The following is an 18,510-nucleotide window of genomic DNA, read 5'->3' as shown; positions in this document are numbered from 1 at the left end:
CCACAACGCCTGTTAACTACTAGATGAGGTAGTGACTCTTAAGATCTTCCCAAACGTGACAGCACGCAGACCTATGGGAAATAGAGTTCTGGTATTTGTCACGCTACCCCGTGTGGGCCCTGCCAGGCCGACTTCCGGCGTCCTCCTGCGCATGTGCACCTCGCCCTGTGTGCGTGTTCGCGCACGCGCACTGCCGCCGCGCTGCTGTCGCTTCCTGTCCGTGCCCAGGTCACCGCTGGTCCCGGTTCCCAGGCTTTGGCCTCCAGCGGGCGAGGATCCCGGGGTCTGCGGGACCGGCGCTGTCCGGCCAGGCCGGCACCCAGCAGGCGTGAGGCTGTGCGGGCAGTGTTCGCTCAGGCGGGCGAAGGCTCGATCGGGGACCCCCGAGCGCGACCCCGCAGCTCGCGGGCCAGGTCCGAGGGACCGAGCGGCGGCGGCGCGGCGGCGCGGGGGCGGCAGGCTCCGGACCCGGCCCGTCTGCATCGCGGCGGCGTGGCAGAGGCGCACGGAACAGTGAGGCCCCCACCCCCAGCCCCGGGAGGAACGTTCTCCTGGGTGAGTTTGTCCGGTAGGCCCAGAGCCGGCTCCTCGGAACGGCGGCCTTGGGAGGCGGAGAGGCGGGGACCCAGGGAGAGAAGCGCCGGAGGAGCAGCCCGCGTCCTGCAGCGTCGGGAGCCTTGGGGCAGATCAGCGAGTCCGGACGGGGTAGGTCGTGCGTTTGCGGGCCTCGGGGCGGCTCTGCATCTTCCCACCCGCGGTGAGCAGGGTTGGGGGTAACGCCCCGGGCGGAGGACACGAGAGGGTGCGACAGGGAGGGTGTGACCGCTTCCCAGAGATCCGAGTGCCTGGGCGGGAGGGCAGGGGCAGGCTGCTCCGGAATGGGCGCTCCCCTGAGATTTCAGAGTTCTAGGGTTCCCGGGGGGGTAGGGGGTCCCAGCCTCCGCCGTGGACGCGTGGTGTCCCCCCCCCCCACGCCCCAACGCCCCTTCCTCTGCCTCTGGTCGTCCCCAGACTCCAAACGTGACTGTAAAGGTCCATGAGGACCTTTGTCCTCTGGTGTAAGTGTGTGCAGATGCCTCTTGGTTCTGCCCTGTGGAGTCACACAGCAGTGCAGGATAGGTCTGCAAGGGTTGTGTCCTGCAGCGTGGGTTGACAGAGGATGAGACTGGGCCGGAGAAGGGAGGTGACTTGTCCAAGGTTACCAGGTGTGTAGGTGGGATGGCTAAGAGGACTCAGACTCCCAGGCCAAGTGTTGTGTCCACTGTATTACCGTTAAATCAAAGTAAGTTTCCTAAGAGAACCTTTTGAGCAGCACACTCCGGTTTGTAGAAACAATTTAAAGACTCAGCCATACCTGAGTATATCCCTTTACTCAGAGGATCCTGTGGATTTTCTGATCTTAGGTATAGGTTAAAAGAGTTAGTAAGAAAGTAGATGAGTATAGCAAAATTTTTTTATTTAACAATGGATTATTTCAGTAGCCTTTGATGTTCATTGACTAATGAGAAATGTATCCCCTCATTCATGTGGGAATTACAGACGTACAGGTGGGTGCTCCCTCTTTATCATTCTTCCAGTCACTTTTGAAGGTTTAAAGGAACAGTCTCCCACAGGTGTCTTCAGTGTAACTTTCTGGGTAAATTCTTATACAGGAGAGGACTTCCTTGGCAGGCCAGATCATCCATAACTTTGTTGCTTGCATTTTCCATCTCCAGGTCTGCCTCCACTTTCAGTCCTCCACTTTTTTCCCAAGAGCAGCAGAAAATGAATAAATCTCTGGTGAGTTTTCCAGTGTATTTATTTATTCCCTGGTTTGTTGTATAATACACCTTAGGAGGAGATAGTTCAAACTTTAAAACAGGAAGGCAGAACCAGATAAAAGATGCGCTCAGACACAACACAGAGCAGCAGGTCGGCACCAGGCATCCTTAGTCATGTTCGTCCGTGCAGACAGCATGATCCTTGGGCGCTGCTTCAGGAGAGTACAAGTGTGCCTCATGTACTTGACGTTCGTTACCGAAAAAATGACAGATACCATCCATTACTTGACTTACACTGACCAGCTGAAACACTTGCTGTGTTCTCGTGGGTCTTAAAGATTTCGTTGACGATCTTGCTGTACTTGCGACTAACCTTCCTAAATGACAAGCCTGAGTCATTGCCATTGGTGCCTTGTGCTCCTGTACGCAAGGGCATACTGCTCAGGGTGCATTCAGGGCACATAGCTTTCCTGCTGACTAACACATTGTTGTCCCATAGATATGTGTTTACTGCTGATCCAGGGATAAAATGAGGACCATCTGGAGGAATAGCCCTCTCACTCTTCAAATAAGTCTCCCCAAATACCACCCCGGTTGTCTATTGGGGTTGCACAGCAGACCATGTGGTGACGTCTCTGAGAAAGACTCCTTATTTCCCATTCATGTTTTATTCTGCAGCCTGCAGTGTTGGTTATGTCCCTGCTCCTCCCCTCAACCTGACCTGGTAAAGGCCACCTGTGATCTAGTGTACAAACCCGGTGGAGATTGGCCAGTCTGAGCCTTGGACAACTGCTGCCTTGCCCATGTGCAGTTTCCTCTGTTGGTTTCTTTCTGTGACGGATCTCTCCTTGCTGTCCTCCTGACTTTTCTTCTGCCATCTGCATGTGCTGTTCTTGCACCCTTGGCTCATGATTCTTACACCCATCTGACCTCACCCTCTGTGCTTTTAACTGCTAGCTCTGTTATCCTATGTCCAAAGGATACTTCAAGTTAATAGAGCCAATAGGTCCAAAAGTAATTATTTATAAACTGTCATCTGTGTCTTCTGTTGCCGTATTGGACACTATTCCATCATCCAGCCTGTTATATGTCCAGAAAAATGGGATTCATTCTAAACTCCTTCCTCTCTTACCATATTTGATTATTCAGGTTTGTTAACGTTACATTCTAAATGGTTTTTATCCCTTCTCCTTCACCCCATCCCTGTTACCATTAAAATAGCTTACTTGTTCATCCTTGGACTGTTATGGAAACTTCGTTTCTGTGCTGTTATTTCTTTCCTCCATTAGCTCCAGTGTATTTTCCATGCTGAGTATTCATGATGTCTCCATGTGGAAAGCACTTTAGAGGCTCCCTGAGTGTCCAGAAAAATGAGGTTGCCATTACGCTGAGGTGAAGAAGATTGCAGGAAAAGCAGGTTTGAGAAAAGGCCAGAATTAGGTGGTAGGTATTTTAAAGTGAACTGTCAACATGACATGCAAGTGGAGATGGCAGCATCTGTGTAGTTACCGGTGCTGGGTTTCGTTTTTTTTTTCTTTCCCATTCATAGACTATTTTTAGAGCAGTTTTAGGTTCACAGAAAACTTAGAGCAGACACTACCGAGTCCCTATGTACCCCTCCCTCTCTGTTTCCCGTTGTTAACATCTTATTAGGTTCGTGCAAAAGTAATTGCGATTTTTGCAATTTTAACCTTTTGAACCACAATTACTTTTGAATGAGCCTAATATATTAGTGTGGTACATTGCTAGAGTTGAAGGCTCAATCTTGATACATTATTATCTAAAGTCCACAGGGTTCACTCTGTGTTGTATGGTTTAGGCTTTAACAAATGTATAGTGACATGTATCCACCATTACAGTGTATACAGAATAGGTTCAGTACCTGAAAGTCCCCTGGGTACCACCTCTTCATCCCTCCCTCCTCCCCACCCCCAACCCCTGGTAACCTTTTTACTGTCTGTATATTTTTGCCCTTTCCTGAATGTCACAGTTGGAACCATACAGTATGTAGCCTGTGCAGAGTGGCTCATTTCTGTGTTCATGTGAAGTCCTGTGCATGTCCACTGCCGATCTTTCTATCAGAATATGTTCTGTTGTGTTTTTCTTACTGAATTACAGTCTTAGTGGTTATAAATGTTTCCAGTTTGGGTCATGTTAGTAAACATTTTCTTCCAAGTTTGTCTTTGTACTTTATTTTCCAGGATTATTTTCATTTTGAGAAACTGAATACTTCGCATGTTTTAAATTTCTCAAAATGACCAATTTTGCATGGGTAAGATTCCTTCCTTGTTCAAGAGCACTGTCTTCCGTCAAAACTGGGGTGCAGCTTCTTTAATGGTATTGGTGAGGTGGAAGGAATTCGCTGATCTGGTGGGTCTCCTTCATTTTTGTTGGTTCTGTTTGCCCCTTACTGGCACTGGAGTACTGTCATTTGCTTTCTGTGGACAGGCCATGTAAGTGGTGCACTGACTCCTGACTCTGGAGGTTCTGCCTGTCCGAAAATGTCTTTCTTTTCACTTATGTGAAGTAGACTCTGTTGTGGTTCGGGGATACTTGGACCGAGGTCTTTGGCCCCAGGGGGCTCACTGTTCTTCGCCGTTTGGTTCCCAGCGATGCATGTGCTCTGACGCAGAAGCAGCCGTGCCACACAGAGCCCATTCGTAAAAGTCCCCTTGGGTCTTGGTCATTTACAGTCCTCTGAGGAATACTCTTTCTGTCAGTCTTCCCTAATGGCGTTCCAGTGCTTCCCCTCCTGGGCAGTCATGAAAGGACTCTTAGAACAGCGAGGAGAGCGTGTTCTCCCCCCACCCCCAACATGCTCTGAGAAACATGGCTCTGAGGAAGCCGTGGGTCGAGATGGTCACAGAAGGATTCTCACTCCCACGCCTGGTGTCTGGCTTGTGTGACAGTGTGTAAGCGGGGCTGATTCTCTGATCACAAAGCTGTCTCTGGACGGTTACTGTACTGAGTGGTCTTTCAAGACACTGTCATGGGTTGTTCCCGTGTCTTTCAAAACTAACCTAAAATACCTAAATATGTACAGTTCTGATGGGTTTCTTAACTTGTTATCCAGATTTTCTGAAACCCACTTTCTTAAAAGTTTAAAATGCTCCAAAGCTTCTTGTTTTAAGCCAGAGGATGAACAGTGCAATTTCCCCCTTACCCCTTTATGCATAAGCTTGAACTTGGGCAAACTACTTAAACCTGTCACCAAATCAGAAATCAGTTTGGAACATTCATGGTGATGCTGTTTGGAAGCAGCAACAGTGGGTGACGAACACGCATTGTTATTGACAGTTCTTGTGGCAGGCCCTGCTCAGACTTGCTGTAGGCAACCCATGCAGTAAAACACGAAGTGAGGATGTGTGTTGTCCAGCCTGCTTGCCGCTTGGTAGTCGTGGCAGACATTGCAGCTTGGCTCCTTCTGTAAGCTGGCGGAGGAACAGGTTTGGGCAGGAACAGCAGATGAACTTCAGGCACGTGGACTTTGCGATCTGGGACACAGGTGTGTGGAATTTAGGAGAAGTCTGGGCTGCTGGTACACATTTGGGAAACGTTGCTAGGTAGATGGTAGTTAAATTAAAGCCATGAGGCCAGAGGGGTCAAAATCACAGCAGGGAGGGCGGCAGCACAGGAACGGACAGGACTGAGCGCCAGGGTTCTCACTTGGGAGGACTTGGAGGAGAGGAGGCAGCCAAGGCGACTGGGCAGGAGGGGCCGGGGAGCACGAGGAGAAGCAGCATGAAAGAACAAAGTACGTCCTGTTTCTACGAGTGCCCCTCAGGCCTGTGCTCCTCGGGGGCAGGGGCTGAGTCTGCTGGTCTCAGTGTCCCCGAGAGCCAAGGTTGTTCCTGGCTCACATGCAAGGCAGCATCTTCTTTTATTGGTGGACACGGAATGAACTCTGTCAGTGTATTTCTCATGTATTTATCTTCCTTCCTGAATCTGTAACATTAAAAATGTATACAATGCAGGGCCTCCCGGTGGCTTAGGCGGTTAGAGCTCCATGCTCCTAACTCCGAAGGCTGCCGGTTCGATTCCCACATGGGCCAGTGGGCTCTCAACCACAAGGTCGCCAGTTAAATTCCTCGAGTCCCACAAGGGATGGTGGGCAGCGCCCCCTGCAACTAAAGATTGAACACGGCACCTTGAGCTGAGCTGCCGCTGAGCTCCTGCGTGGCTCAGTTGGTTGGAGCGCATCCTCTCAACCACAAGGTTGCCGGTTCGACTCCCGCAAGGGATGGTGGGCTGTGCCCCCTGCAACTAGAAACAGCAACGGGACCTGGAGCTGAGCTGTGCCCTCCACAACTAAGATTGAAAGGATAACAACTTGACTTGGAAAAAAGTCCTGGAAGTACACACTGTTCCCCAATAAAGTCCTGTTCCCCTTCCCCAATTGAAAAAAAAAAAAATGTATACAATGTTCATAGTTGACTTTACCAGTGAGCTCTGTCTGTAAGCCCTTATCCCTGTACACCTTCTCCGTGTTACCCAGTTCCGATCACTGTGTCATTACAGGGGCCGGTGTCATTACAGGGGCCAGTGTCATTCCAGGATGTGGCCGTGGACTTCACCCAGGAGGAGTGGCAGCAGCTGGACCCTGAGCAGAAGACAACCTACAGGGATGTGATGCTGGAGAACTACAGCCATCTGGTCTCCGTGGGTGAGGGGAGCTTGTTTCCTGAGTTGCTAAGATATATGGGATTTCCCTCAAATTTACTGAATTTAACTTTGAATTTGATGGGACAAATGTGAATAATATGTTTTGGGCACCAGGCTGGGTATTTTGGTCTTTACCTCCCAGTGAAAGGTTCTAATTTTGATACCGTTCAGATGGGCACTTCTGTTGTATAGCTCGTAAAGCCCCACTTTCCTATGATGGCAGAGATCTGGAAGCCCAGCAGCCAGGCTCAAGTTCTCTTTCATTTCTATTAACAGGGTGTCACATTATCAAACCAGAAGTTATCATCAAGTTGGAGCAAGGAGAAGAGCCATGGATAGTAGAAGGAGAATTCTTACTTCAGAGTTACCCAGGTGTGTTAGTGGAGGCAGTGAGGAGACTGGTAACTTGGCAGTGTTTTCCCCTGGAATTTTTAATGGTCCTAAACCTTTGGAAGTGACTAGAGAGATACTTGTATGCTTTAGCTACCTGATTCTCTCTCTCAAAGACATCTTCCTGCTCCACAAAAACTTGTTTGTAGAGCTTTTCCATGCTTACCCAACCCAGAACCAAAACCCAGCCACTTCTTCCTTTTAAACCTTGGGTCTTGCTCTTTTTTATGGCATTTTCAGTGACCCATTGCTGTAGATTTTTTTTTTTTTGGCATTCATAAGTGTGTTGTTAAAAAATACCTCATGCAGCCCTTCTGTTCTTATTACCTTCCTTTCTTCTTTACTGTGAAATGCCTGACATGTTTCTGTCCCCAGTTTCACTTCTCTTCCTTTTCAGGTCAGATTCCAAACCCCCGTTCTGTGCCTAAGCCAGTCATTTCAGTTCACCTGTGTTGTCGTGTGCACTTGTGCTGGTCACTCCTCCTGAGATCCAGTCCTTAAGTTTAGTGACGGCAGGAACTGGGTCTCCCTCTTTCCCCAAACTCTCATTTTCATCTTGTCCGTCTTATGTACTGTTGTTCCCAGTGCCTTGAATAACGTCCTGCCATATAAGTATGATGTACAGGGAGGAGCTGCGACTCATTTGTCCTCCCACACCCTCCAGAAATGTGGCTAAAGGATCTGCGTATCCTTTCAGCGGCTTGTTCTGTAAAGGGCTCCTCCTGTCTCACGTGCTTCCGCTTTGTGTGTGTGCTCTATGTGCGTCGTCTGCCTGTCGTCTAGTGCTCCCTGTGGGGGCCGTACAGCAGCCCTTTGTTGTAATGGATGCAAATGGCTCACCCGAAGTTCCCAGTTTCACGTGGTGCGCCTGCAGTGACCCTGCAGTGACCGTTCCCTCCTAAGGGAACTTCAATTCCTCGTCCTTTTAAGAGTCACCACGACATCAGCCCTGTAGGGCCTGTAGAAATTGATTTTCTGCAGTTTGCCAAAACTCTTGCTAAACTTCATTTGGTCCAGAAATGCATTCTGTTCATGTGATTTATTGTCCCTATAACTACGTTTCAGTGGGAAACACTTTATTTGGCCAGATAAGACATTGTTTAAGTCTGAGCTCAAATTTTCAAACCCTTCCCTCCTTGAAGTTTTTCCTTCCAACTCTTATCATTACTCCAGTTCCTTCCTTCTCTCAACTGTGACTCCACCTCATGGTGATACCTTAAAAAAAACTTAGGTTGATCAAGGAATCTGTTATTTGATAGTATGTTATTTTTTTCTTGAGCTTCTTTCCTCCCCTGCATTATAACCCTATAAAGAAAAGAGTATGTCCTCCCTCGCCATAGTATGTAATGTACAGTACATGTTTCTTTCTTTGACTATCTGAACAGCCAGGTAGGTGACAGAACTTTCTTGTCTATCCATTCAGAAATAATATACAGGTAATTATTTCAAAATATGTGTCCCTCAGTCACATTCCCATATATTCTGCAGGTACTTGAAAGGTACCCATGTGATTCAGAGTAAGAACAACTTCTCTGATTTCTATTAGGGATTCAAAGGAAATAGGAAGTAGAGTCATACTTTCCAAAAGAGGTTTTGGTTAAAAAAGGAGAACAGCTGCATGGAGTAATTTAATTTAAACCGAGCATTCACATGGATAGTGAACTTTCAATGCAACGGTTGAATCACTCTGTGCTAAAATTATTGTGTGGCAAGTATTTTTAACTTTAAGAGAAAATGGAACTAACTGAGAAATAATTTGAAAAGTGTTTTTTTAAAGTCTGGACATCCCCCAAAAGATAGGTTTTGAGTAGGTCAAAGCTGGAAGTCAAGCAAACTAAGTGAAACAACAGGAGCAGAGACTTGTGGCTGCAGGTGAGCTGGGCACTGTTGGTACCACCATAATCTTAGTGTAAACCAATAGAGAATGCCTTAGATTGTAACCTGTCTCTCCCAACTTTTTATGAAGTGATATGGTGTAGAGTGCTGATCCACCTTCTCGAAAACCAGTTTCTACTTGGGTATATCTTATGACTTTGTCAAACAAATACGTTGATTTTCCTGGAGCAGGAATTATTTAAGTAGATTAGTGTAATCCTAGTTTGGATTCACATTGTAAATCCAGATGGTGAAAGCATTCCTTATCAGATTCTCCCGACCCCTCATTTTACCTGTTGTGATATTTTGACAGTGGACTCAGGTAAGTTGTAGGTTTTGGAGGACAAGGTTGTTATGGTTTCATCTGATATGGATGATAGCAAGTACAATAGTCAAGTTCATCTAAACATTGTAAGAAAGTAAAAATAAAGGTTATGGTTTTAGGAGCAGTTTGAAGAATCTGATTTTTAACGTTTGTACACTCATTGAAATTCAGGTTGGGAAGTGCTGTTCACATTAAGAATTAAGTGACAGTACTGTGTCTATGTCACAGACAAGTTTAAGGAAATTGTCAGGCTATTGAAAATGAGAAAAATAATTGCTAAACTTATTGGGCATGTATTTTGTGCCAAATGCTGTTCTGAGTGCATTATATTTATGAACTTGGGTAATCCCACAATCACCCCATGAAGTTGGTGCCATTGTCTCATGTTACCGGTGGGTGGTCCTGAGTCTGAGCACAGCTAAGTGACTTGCCCTGGGTCCCCTAGCCAGAGTTCATGCTGTGTTATCCAACTAAGAACAAATAGAGTTTCATGGTCAGAATGAGCTCAGTTTAAATCACAACAGCATTAAAATATTTAAGAAATCTAAAACTTGAAAGGATGACGTGCTCTGGGGTCTATTTTGCACTTCCTGTTGGACGTACTTGTTCCTGGGATTCTCATTTTAAGTGGAACAGAATTAAAGTTAGAGCTCTGGTTACAGGACGGTTACTCTAAACGTGAGGAGATTTAGGTGGCAGTTTATTTGGCAAGATTGTGTGGAATCTGAAAAAAAAAGGCAAAATAGTTTGGAAGGATCTAGACTAGTCAAACTGTTACCACACAAAAATCTTAGTAAAAGGTGATAGTGCCTTAGATTGTAATCTGTCTCCCATGTTAATATGAAATGATATGGTGTAAAGCGCTGCTCTTCCTCCTTCAAAACTAATCCATCTTTGGACATACCTTACGACCCTCCTTGCCCAGCAGCACTCCTTGCTGCCCTATCAATTGATCCCATGGACTGTGAATCCTCTCATTTCTACTTTGTCAGTCGTTCGTCCAGCATCCTGTCTTCTGATCATTGCTCCATGTTTGTATTTTACCTTCTATACCCAGTTTTCAACAAAATCTTATAAAGTAGCAGAGATCAAAGGTGCTTGTGTTTTTGTCAGTTTACTTCCCGCTTTCCTCACCACTGGAAATTGGAGTGTGTGTGTGTGTGTGTGTGTGTGTGTGTGTGTGGTGTTTATTCCAAACCAAAGAATAAGGGAAAGAAGTATACATGAAATTATTTTAATCTGTCCATGAAGCTAGCATCTACGCTGCAATGAAATGCTTGTATATGCCTCATTCCATATGTAACATAGGAAGATGTACAAAATTTGGTTAATTTTGCCTCTTTTTAGAAGAAGTCTGGAAAGTCAATGTGATAGAAAGAGTCCAGGAAAATGAAGACAAATATTCGAGGCAAAGTATATCCATCAAAAACAAAACCCTGATTGAAGAGAGAGGCAGTGTTCTTGGAAAGACTTTTAATGTGGAAACAAACCCTGGTCCTTCAAGAAAAATATCCTATAAATGTGACTCATGTGAAAAGAGTTTGAAATCGATTTCAGGATATATTAGTAGTGATGGAAGCTATGCAAGACTGAAACCTGATGAGTGTAGTGCATGTGGGAAATCACTTCTCCACAGGAAGCTGGAGAAAACTCATCCGGGAGGTAAACCTTATGTATTTCAGCAAAATAAGGAAGCTTATACTCTAAATGAAGAAAGTATTTATCAGAACATTCATATTTTGGAGAAACCCTTTGAATATATTGAATGCCAGAAAGCCTTTCAAAAGGATACAGTTTTTGTTAATCCCATGGAGGAGAAACCCTATAAGTGGAATGAATCTGAAATAGCCTTTCTCCAAATGTCAAGCCTCAGTGTACACCAGACATCTCATATGGAAATGAAGCCCTATGAATGCACTGCATGTGGGAAATCCTTCTGTAAAAAGTCAAAATTCATTATCCATCAGAGGACTCATACAGGAGAGAAACCTTATGAATGTAATCAGTGTGGGAAGTCCTTCTGCCAGAAGGGAACCCTCACTGTGCATCAGAGGACACACACCGGGGAGAAGCCCTATGAATGTAACGAATGCGGGAAAACCTTCTATCAGAAGTTACACCTCATTCAGCATCAGAGAACTCACTCAGGAGAGAAGCCCTATGAATGTAGTTACTGTGGGAAATCCTTTTGCCAGAAGACACACCTCACACAACACCAGAGAACACATTCAGGAGAGAGACCCTATGTTTGTCATGACTGTGGCAAAACCTTCTCCCAGAAGTCAGCACTTAATGACCATCATAAAATTCACACAGGTGTGAAACTCTATAAGTGTAATGAATGTGGGAAATGCTTCTGCCGCAAGTCTACTCTCACTACACATCAGAGGACACACACAGGAGAGAAACCCTATGAATGTAATGAATGTGGGAAATTTTTCTCTCGGTTATCGTATCTCACTGTACATTACAGAACTCATTCAGGAGAGAAACCCTATGAATGTAACGAGTGTGGAAAAACTTTTTACCTGAATTCAGCCCTCATGAGACACCAGAGAGTACACACAGGAGAGAAACCATATGAATGTAATGAATGTGGAAAATTATTCTCCCAGTTGTCGTACCTCACTATACATCATAGAACTCATTCTGGAGTGAAACCCTATGAATGTAACGAATGTGGGAAAACCTTCTACCAGAATTCAGCCCTTTGTAGACATCGGAGAATACACAAAGGAGAGAAGCCCTATGAATGTTATATATGTGGAAAATTTTTCTCTCAGATGTCTTACCTCACTATACATCATAGAATTCATTCAGGAGAAAAACCCTATGAATGTAATGAATGTGGGAAAACCTTCTGCCAGAATTCAGCCCTTAACAGACATCAGAGAACACATACAGGAGAGAAAGCTTATGAATGTTATGAATGTGGAAAATTCTTCTCTCAGATGTCGTATCTCACTATACATCATAGAATTCATTCGGGAGAGAAACCCTTTGAATGTAATGAATGTGGAAAAGCCTTCTCTCGGATGTCATACCTCACTGTACATTACAGAACTCATTCAGGAGAGAAACCCTATGAATGTAATGAATGCGGGAAAAAATTCTACCACAAATCAGCCTTCAATAGCCACCAGAGAATCCACAGGAGAGGAAATATAAATGTACTTGACGTAGGCAGGCTTCTTTGAAGTTAGACCTCATTTTATGTCAGAGAACCTTTTTAATATAACGTATAAGAAACTCCTACCAGGGATTGTGGACCAGCCTTTTTGCATTAGTCAGACTTGTAATCTGAAAGTTCACAGGGTGGAAACCACAATTGCAACAAGACCACATGACTTGCTCAATACCAGACTATACAAGAGGAAAAATTTATAAACATGTACAATGTATATACATTTCACCATGGATTCAAACTGTTTTATATATCAGGGAATTCATGCCAAGGGGAAATGTTATTTTAAGGAAAACATACTCCTTTGGAAATTATTAATACTAAAAGTTATGTTTCCGACATAATATCAAGCTTTTTGTAAAACAAAAGACCTGTTGTGAATAAACGGACTCCTTATGTAAATAGAAACTGTAAAATCACCAGATAGCTAATCAAGACAGCAACAGAGCCACATTAAACTTCTGTAGTTGATTCCTGAGAGTGCAGGACTTTCTGTTTGCTTGCTTTTTAGGATGCTACATTACACAAATTGTATGCTTATTCTGAATCATGTTTGAAAAGGCACTGTATCCTTATTAGCATAATGTGTAAGTCATACAGCGCTATTTTAAGTAGTACCACCATGTTACTGTCTTAATATGCATTGCTATTGAACTCATATTTGGTAGGTATAAAGTATTCTCCTTCTTGTACTCTTCCCTGGCACTTATAAATGTATTTGATCATTGTTAATGAACTAAATATTCCATAGATAAGCCAATTTTTTTTTATGTTGTTAACTTTGAGTCAGCAAGAGATGGACATGTATGCATCAGGTAGGTAAGAGACTACATAGGTAGTTTTAAGTTGTCAATGCCAGAAGTCTCCAGTAGTGAGAAACAACTAATGCTCATTGAACTGAACTGTATACAGTTTTAAAATGTACTTAAAATATTCCCATTTTAATCTATTTTTTTCATCTGTTTTTCATTTGGAGGTCTACGTAAGTGTGCAGAGCACACATACTATGTCACTTGGAAATTATCTGTATTTTTATCTGATACAATAATGTTTTTCAACATTGCTCTCTGCTCCTCCCTGTTCCTGAATGAACTGAGAAAACATTCATACGGCTTGTGGAGACATTATTGAATCACCACCCTAGTCACTCGATCTTTAGTGTTTGCTGGCAGAGTTTTGGTATCCATTTCTCATGAAACGGGGGTAAATCCTGATTAGTTTCAACCAAAATGATAATCCCTTTCTCACTACCAGCAAGAGTAGTCATAGAACCCAATTATAAACACATACAAGAGGTATCTGATAGTTTGTGTCTGGAAAAGTTTTCCTCAACATTCAAGGAATCCTGCAGGGTGAAGTGGAATCTTGTGCTGAACCTCTCCTTCTCTGTATGTGATGCCTGCTTATCTCTTTCAACCATGAAGGAGAATTTAAGGCTGGCAGAGCATGAAGACTGAAGAGCTTCTGAACCACCAGCCGAGGAGCCACTCCACCTCTGGACTGTTTCCTTTGGGAAAGACTACATTTATTTTTAAGTCTGTTGACTTAGGTTGCTCTGTTAGTGGTAACTGAAGATATAGAGTTACACTTTTGTAGGAGTTACACAATTGAGAAGTGGACTTGAGGTAAATCACTTATTTTGACGTGTTTAGATATAGAGATTTATTTTCTGTAAATTTTGATGTAAATTTCAGCTTTAGAAACAAATGTGTACATTTCCTTAAATTGTTACATCATTGACCTGAGGACCTTTGGAACCTGATACAATATCAGATATACTTCCTTTTTATAATGCATGACTTAGATTTTGTTTAGGTTAATTTGTGTTAATTCATGGATTGTTGTTACAATGTTAGTTGACACATATGGTGTAAGGTAAGGACCTACTTTTGTTTGCTTTCCCGTGATTAGCCTGATAGTCTATATTTGAATAATTTACCCTTACTGAGATGAAATGCCATATTTTTCATGTATTTCAATCACTCGTGACGCCTGTTTCGTTACTCAACATTTCTCCCTATTCTAGATGATTGTGAGTATGCTACATAACAGGAATTAAAAGTCTGGTAGTTTGTACAGTTGTGTATAGGAGCTATATATTCATAGTATATTTGTTGAAATGGTATCTACAAAGGTTTCCCACACTAGTGTGTCATCATTATAGCTTAAATACACATATGCATATTAAGTAAAATATTTGAAAAGCTTAAATGGTTTACCACATTCTTTTTATCTTGTGGAGAGCCTGCACATAAAAGGGCTGGTACAAGTAAGTGGTCCTAAACTACCTGTGCAATAATGTAGGCATGTAAATTCTTCATAATTTCACAGATGTCAATGTTGTCATGTTACTACATCTCAGAAATTAGGATCACTGGCACTGTTTTTCTTCTTCTTTAGATGTACTTAAAATAATGGTCTGTCTTAGATTTGATGGAACGCCGTATTTGAAAAGTTTTTAACTATTCCTGGGAAGCATGTAAGCTACACAGGCCTGAGTTGGTGAACGAGAGCACTGTTGGGGGGTTCAGTTCACCTGTCCTGTGGCAAGGACTGAAAATGGAATTGAGGCAGAGCATGAGTACTTGCTTCTTATACACAGTGACCTCCTAATTTGTGATGTGAGCAGATTAGGAACCCTAAGGGGGATTTTCAAGGGCTGAACAGGAGGTCAACCCTTCTTGGCAGGTGGAGGTGAGATCCCCCGCCCCTTTTAAATCATCCCAGGGTTAGTGAAATGATGGTGCAGTTGTTGCTTCCATGGCCTCTCAAATAGGTCAAAGTGGAGACAGTCTTAAAACCAGGGCCACATTCTGTCAGGCTACAGAGTCACACTCTCCTTTGTGTCATCTCATTCTGCCTGGCTGGGCTGTTCAGTCAAGTGACTCCTGGTCACGCTGTTCCATCTGCTGGTGTCTGCTTTTGAATGTCCTTCCTATGATGACAGTGCCCTGTCCACTTAGTGTAACTGACGGGGCTGCTAGCTGTCCTCCAGTCCTACCCATTTTTCTCTTCGTAAATGTCCCCCTTTCCTCCCGTTTCAGCTGGGCACATCACCAGAGGTTCAACTGGCCAACTTTCCTATCAGCAAGGCACGACTGGGTGACTGAGTTTAGCTGGTGGGGAATGTGGGGAATACTGTGCCATCAGCTGAGTCGTGTCCTTAAAAGAGGACCTCTTGTTCTTCGCTGCCTCTGCTCCAGCCCTCAGGCTATGACAGGACTCTGGTGCTGGTGAGCTGACTTCCTCCCCGAGCATGAGGACGGCACTGGAGGGCAGGGGTCACCACACCCATCCTGAAAAGGCCATGGAAACACTTCAGGCCTTGTGGGCCACACGTCCTGACAGCCGCTCACCTCTGCCAGTGCAGCATGAAAGCACCTGCAATGCACGTGCACATGGACCGGGCCGTGGTCCTAGAAGCTTTTAGGTGTGGACACTTAAATTTGAACTTCATATAATTTTCACATGCCCACAAAATACTATTCTTCTGATTTTTAAAAAATAAAACTACTCAACATGTAAAAACCATTCTTGGTTTCTAGGCTGTCCCAGTAAGAGAGCAGGCTGAATATGGCCTGTGCTCTGCATTTTGCTAACTCCTGCTTTAGGAGATGGAAGAGTAACAAGTAAAGGGAAGCTTCTGTCTGGATAACATCACAGAATACGGCTGGCCCACCTCTCTGGAGACCCTGTTCATGGACTTACATGTGAGATGTCAATCTTCTATCTTGGCTTAGCCACTTTTTGGCAGCCAACCCAACACTGTAACAGAATTACCCAACAAAAAAATGAACTGCATTTATTTCTGCTAAAATGCAACATATACATTCCTCCAAAATCTAGTGTGAAAATGACTAATAAAAGTAAGTCTTAGGAAGAAAGTAAAGGTGGCCTACTCAGAAGCTTTGGAATATCATGACGAGTATTGGCAGAATAGCAATCCTAAAAAAAACTACGAGCACAGCTTAACATTTTAAATTCCCAATAAAATATGCAGTATTTGTATCCTGAGGATGATGTGTGCTCAGATCTTGGGTTCTAAGTGTTACTTGCCACTAATGGAACCAGAGCTCTTTAGAGTACCAGCTTATCCCAAGGCTGATTAGGAGAAATAAACGCGCAGGACATCTGTTTGTCCCAGGAAACAGGGAAGTGCTCAAGAATTGATGGGGAGTGACCACCAAAAATGGCAGAGCGGGGAAATCTAGGGCTTGTGCCCCCCAATATGAACAACGAATGAACTAGCAAAAACTGACAATCTAGTCCAAAACTTTCACCCCCGGGGGGAGGCCTGGTGAAGGAAGGCAGCAGCTTTGCAGCGAGAGAGCACTGACTTTTTAAACTGTCCACCTACCATCCCTGCACTTCAGATCACCAGCCAAATGGATGACACCCTGAGCTCCAGGTAAGGGTGCTGTGGCCAGGGGGAGAATTACAGTCCTCGGAATTGGGACTGTGGGTCTCACCTGTTGGGCAGCTGTCTACATGTATGAGTGTTGCAAAGTTTTCCCTGTGTTTCGACTCAGAGCTGTCACAGGCTGGAGGCGGCTTTCCAGGTGGCTTGTGCCAAAAGCATTTCAAGGCAAAGGTATTGGAAGCAGCAGCCTGGAGCAAGAAATGAGTCATTTCTTGCCCCAAATGAGCAGTAGACAAACTGAGAAGCCTGGAAAGGAAGAGGATGAAAAAGGAGGTATGTGTGGGAATAAGGGCTTTTAGAAGCTTCCACGTGTACCAGGAAATCAGGGTGGGACCCAGGCTCAGGAAAGCCCTGAGAAGCCCTTCAGCCCTCACCTTGGACTGGTCTGCATGCTCCACGCAGGCTGGGAGTGAAGGCTAAGGCAGAATGGAACCAGCGTGGCTACGTGTCAAAGGAGTACCCCACACAGGCAATCTGCAAAGATGGGAGGCTAGTTTTTCCTTTTCTCCTCCTTCCGCCTTTCCCTTTATTTTATTTTAGTTTTTGGCTCCAAGTATTTAAGGAAACTGATAAGCTAATGGAACAAAGAATTCAATGGCCACACATAACAAAGAATACAGACGCACAAAAACAGTTTAGAAAAGTCAACAAAGAAGCAAACAAGAACCCAAACAAAAAAGAACCCTGCAACTAAAGGGAGAATCTGATTTTTAGAGTTGCCACATTATAATATTCAAAACGTCCAATTTTCAGCAAAAAAAAGGTTACAAAACAGGACAATACAGCCCACTCATAGGAAAAAGAGAAATCCGCAGAGGCTATCTCCATGAGCCCAGTATCTGGTCACTGGGCAGTGCCACCCTGCTGGATTAAGAGTGCACCGTGCTCTCTGGGCAGTTACTTTGAGACTAAATTTAAACACAAACTCAATCAGAATCCCACAGGCTTTGGAGAGGAGCCTGGTAAGTCCATCCTATCGATCATTGTCTCTAAGAACTAATGTGGGGAAAGCCAAGAAGTTTTGAAAAACAGAATGAAGAGGGACTTGCTCTTCAGTAACACAGAAAAATGTTATTAGCACAATTGTAAAATAGTTCAGTAAAACAAAGATATCCAGAAAGAAACGGAGACAAACTATGAGACTGCACATAGGAGAAAACCCAATATAACCAAGCTGCTGGCAACTCCAAGGTCAAAATAAAGCAACCGCTGGTCCACAATTATCTACTGTACAACAAACCCTGGTAAGAACTGGCCTTCACTCTCACTGATCTCTCTTAGATTAAGTGACCATCCCAGGAACAACTAAACTGGGCCAAAAGGACAGCTGCTGTGATGTGCCACCAGGAATGTGCCAGCTCTGGGGACTCAGCTGCTCCTGGAAGGATGTGGGAAAGAATGCTAAGACGACGAGAGGCAAAGCCACTACATGTGATCATTAACCTATGACAACGATACTTCAAATCAGGAACAAAAAGAGAATTAAATGGTATAGAAGCAACTAGCAATTCATCAGGAAAATAAAAACCTTGAGGAAAAGTAGGGAAAAGATCAATTAATAATTCATTAAAATTTTAAAAGGTTGTTTTAAATAAAGAGAAGGAATACTTAATGCTCGTATGTAAATAGGTTCCAGAGGGAAATTTCCTGTGCTCGATTTCTTTCAAACAAGAAATAACGTCATGGGGCAGCTGGATGGCTCAATTGGTAAGAGCACGAGATCTGAACAGGGTTGCCGGTTCGATTCCCACATGGGCCAGTGAGCTGCGCCCTCCACACTAGATTGAGGATAACAAGCTGCCGCTGAGCTGCTGGAGGGGCGGCCGGATGGCTCAGTTGGTTAGAGCGCAAGCTCTCAACAACAAGGTTGCTGTTTCAATTCCCGCATGGGATG

General features: G+C 44.3%; 1 protein-coding gene and 1 pseudogene across 5 annotated transcripts in view; one reads left to right on the top strand and one right to left on the bottom strand.

Moving 5' to 3' along the window:
* LOC109459291 (speedy protein E4-like) overlaps nucleotides 1-18,510 on the bottom strand; it is a 41,679-nt pseudogene that overhangs the window by 8,065 nt on the left and 15,104 nt on the right. The window contains exon 6 of the transcript XR_016021403.1: nucleotides 2,987-5,887. The product of XR_016021403.1 is annotated as a speedy protein E4-like (transcript). The remainder of the gene's footprint in view (nucleotides 1-2,986; nucleotides 5,888-18,510) is intronic.
* Nucleotides 169-18,381, top strand: ZNF12 (zinc finger protein 12). Of its 4 annotated transcripts, none has more exons than XM_074313960.2 (5): nucleotides 169-705; nucleotides 1,716-1,779; nucleotides 6,279-6,423; nucleotides 6,699-6,794; nucleotides 15,400-18,381. In XM_074313960.2, the coding sequence occupies exons 2-5, from the start codon at nucleotides 1,765-1,767 to the stop codon at nucleotides 15,411-15,413; spliced, it is 270 nt and encodes an 89-aa protein (XP_074170061.1). In that variant the 5' UTR covers nucleotides 169-705; nucleotides 1,716-1,764; the 3' UTR covers nucleotides 15,414-18,381. The 4 variants fall into 4 exon arrangements, with proteins under 4 accessions (XP_074170061.1, XP_074170060.1, XP_074170059.1 ...); XM_074313959.2 differs by lacking the exon at nucleotides 15,400-18,381 and adding an exon at nucleotides 15,241-15,365; XM_074313958.2 differs by lacking the exon at nucleotides 15,400-18,381 and adding an exon at nucleotides 10,360-14,407 and having other exon boundaries at nucleotides 176-705; nucleotides 6,297-6,423.

The sequence above is a fragment of the Rhinolophus sinicus genome, chromosome 5 (genome assembly GCF_057876585.1).
Source record: "Rhinolophus sinicus isolate RSI-liver-muscle chromosome 5, RSI-T2T, whole genome shotgun sequence".
NCBI classification, from domain to species: Eukaryota; Metazoa; Chordata; class Mammalia; order Chiroptera; family Rhinolophidae; genus Rhinolophus; species Rhinolophus sinicus.
The sequence above is the reverse complement of the archived record's forward strand: the minus strand, read 5'-3'. Positions and strand labels throughout refer to the sequence as shown.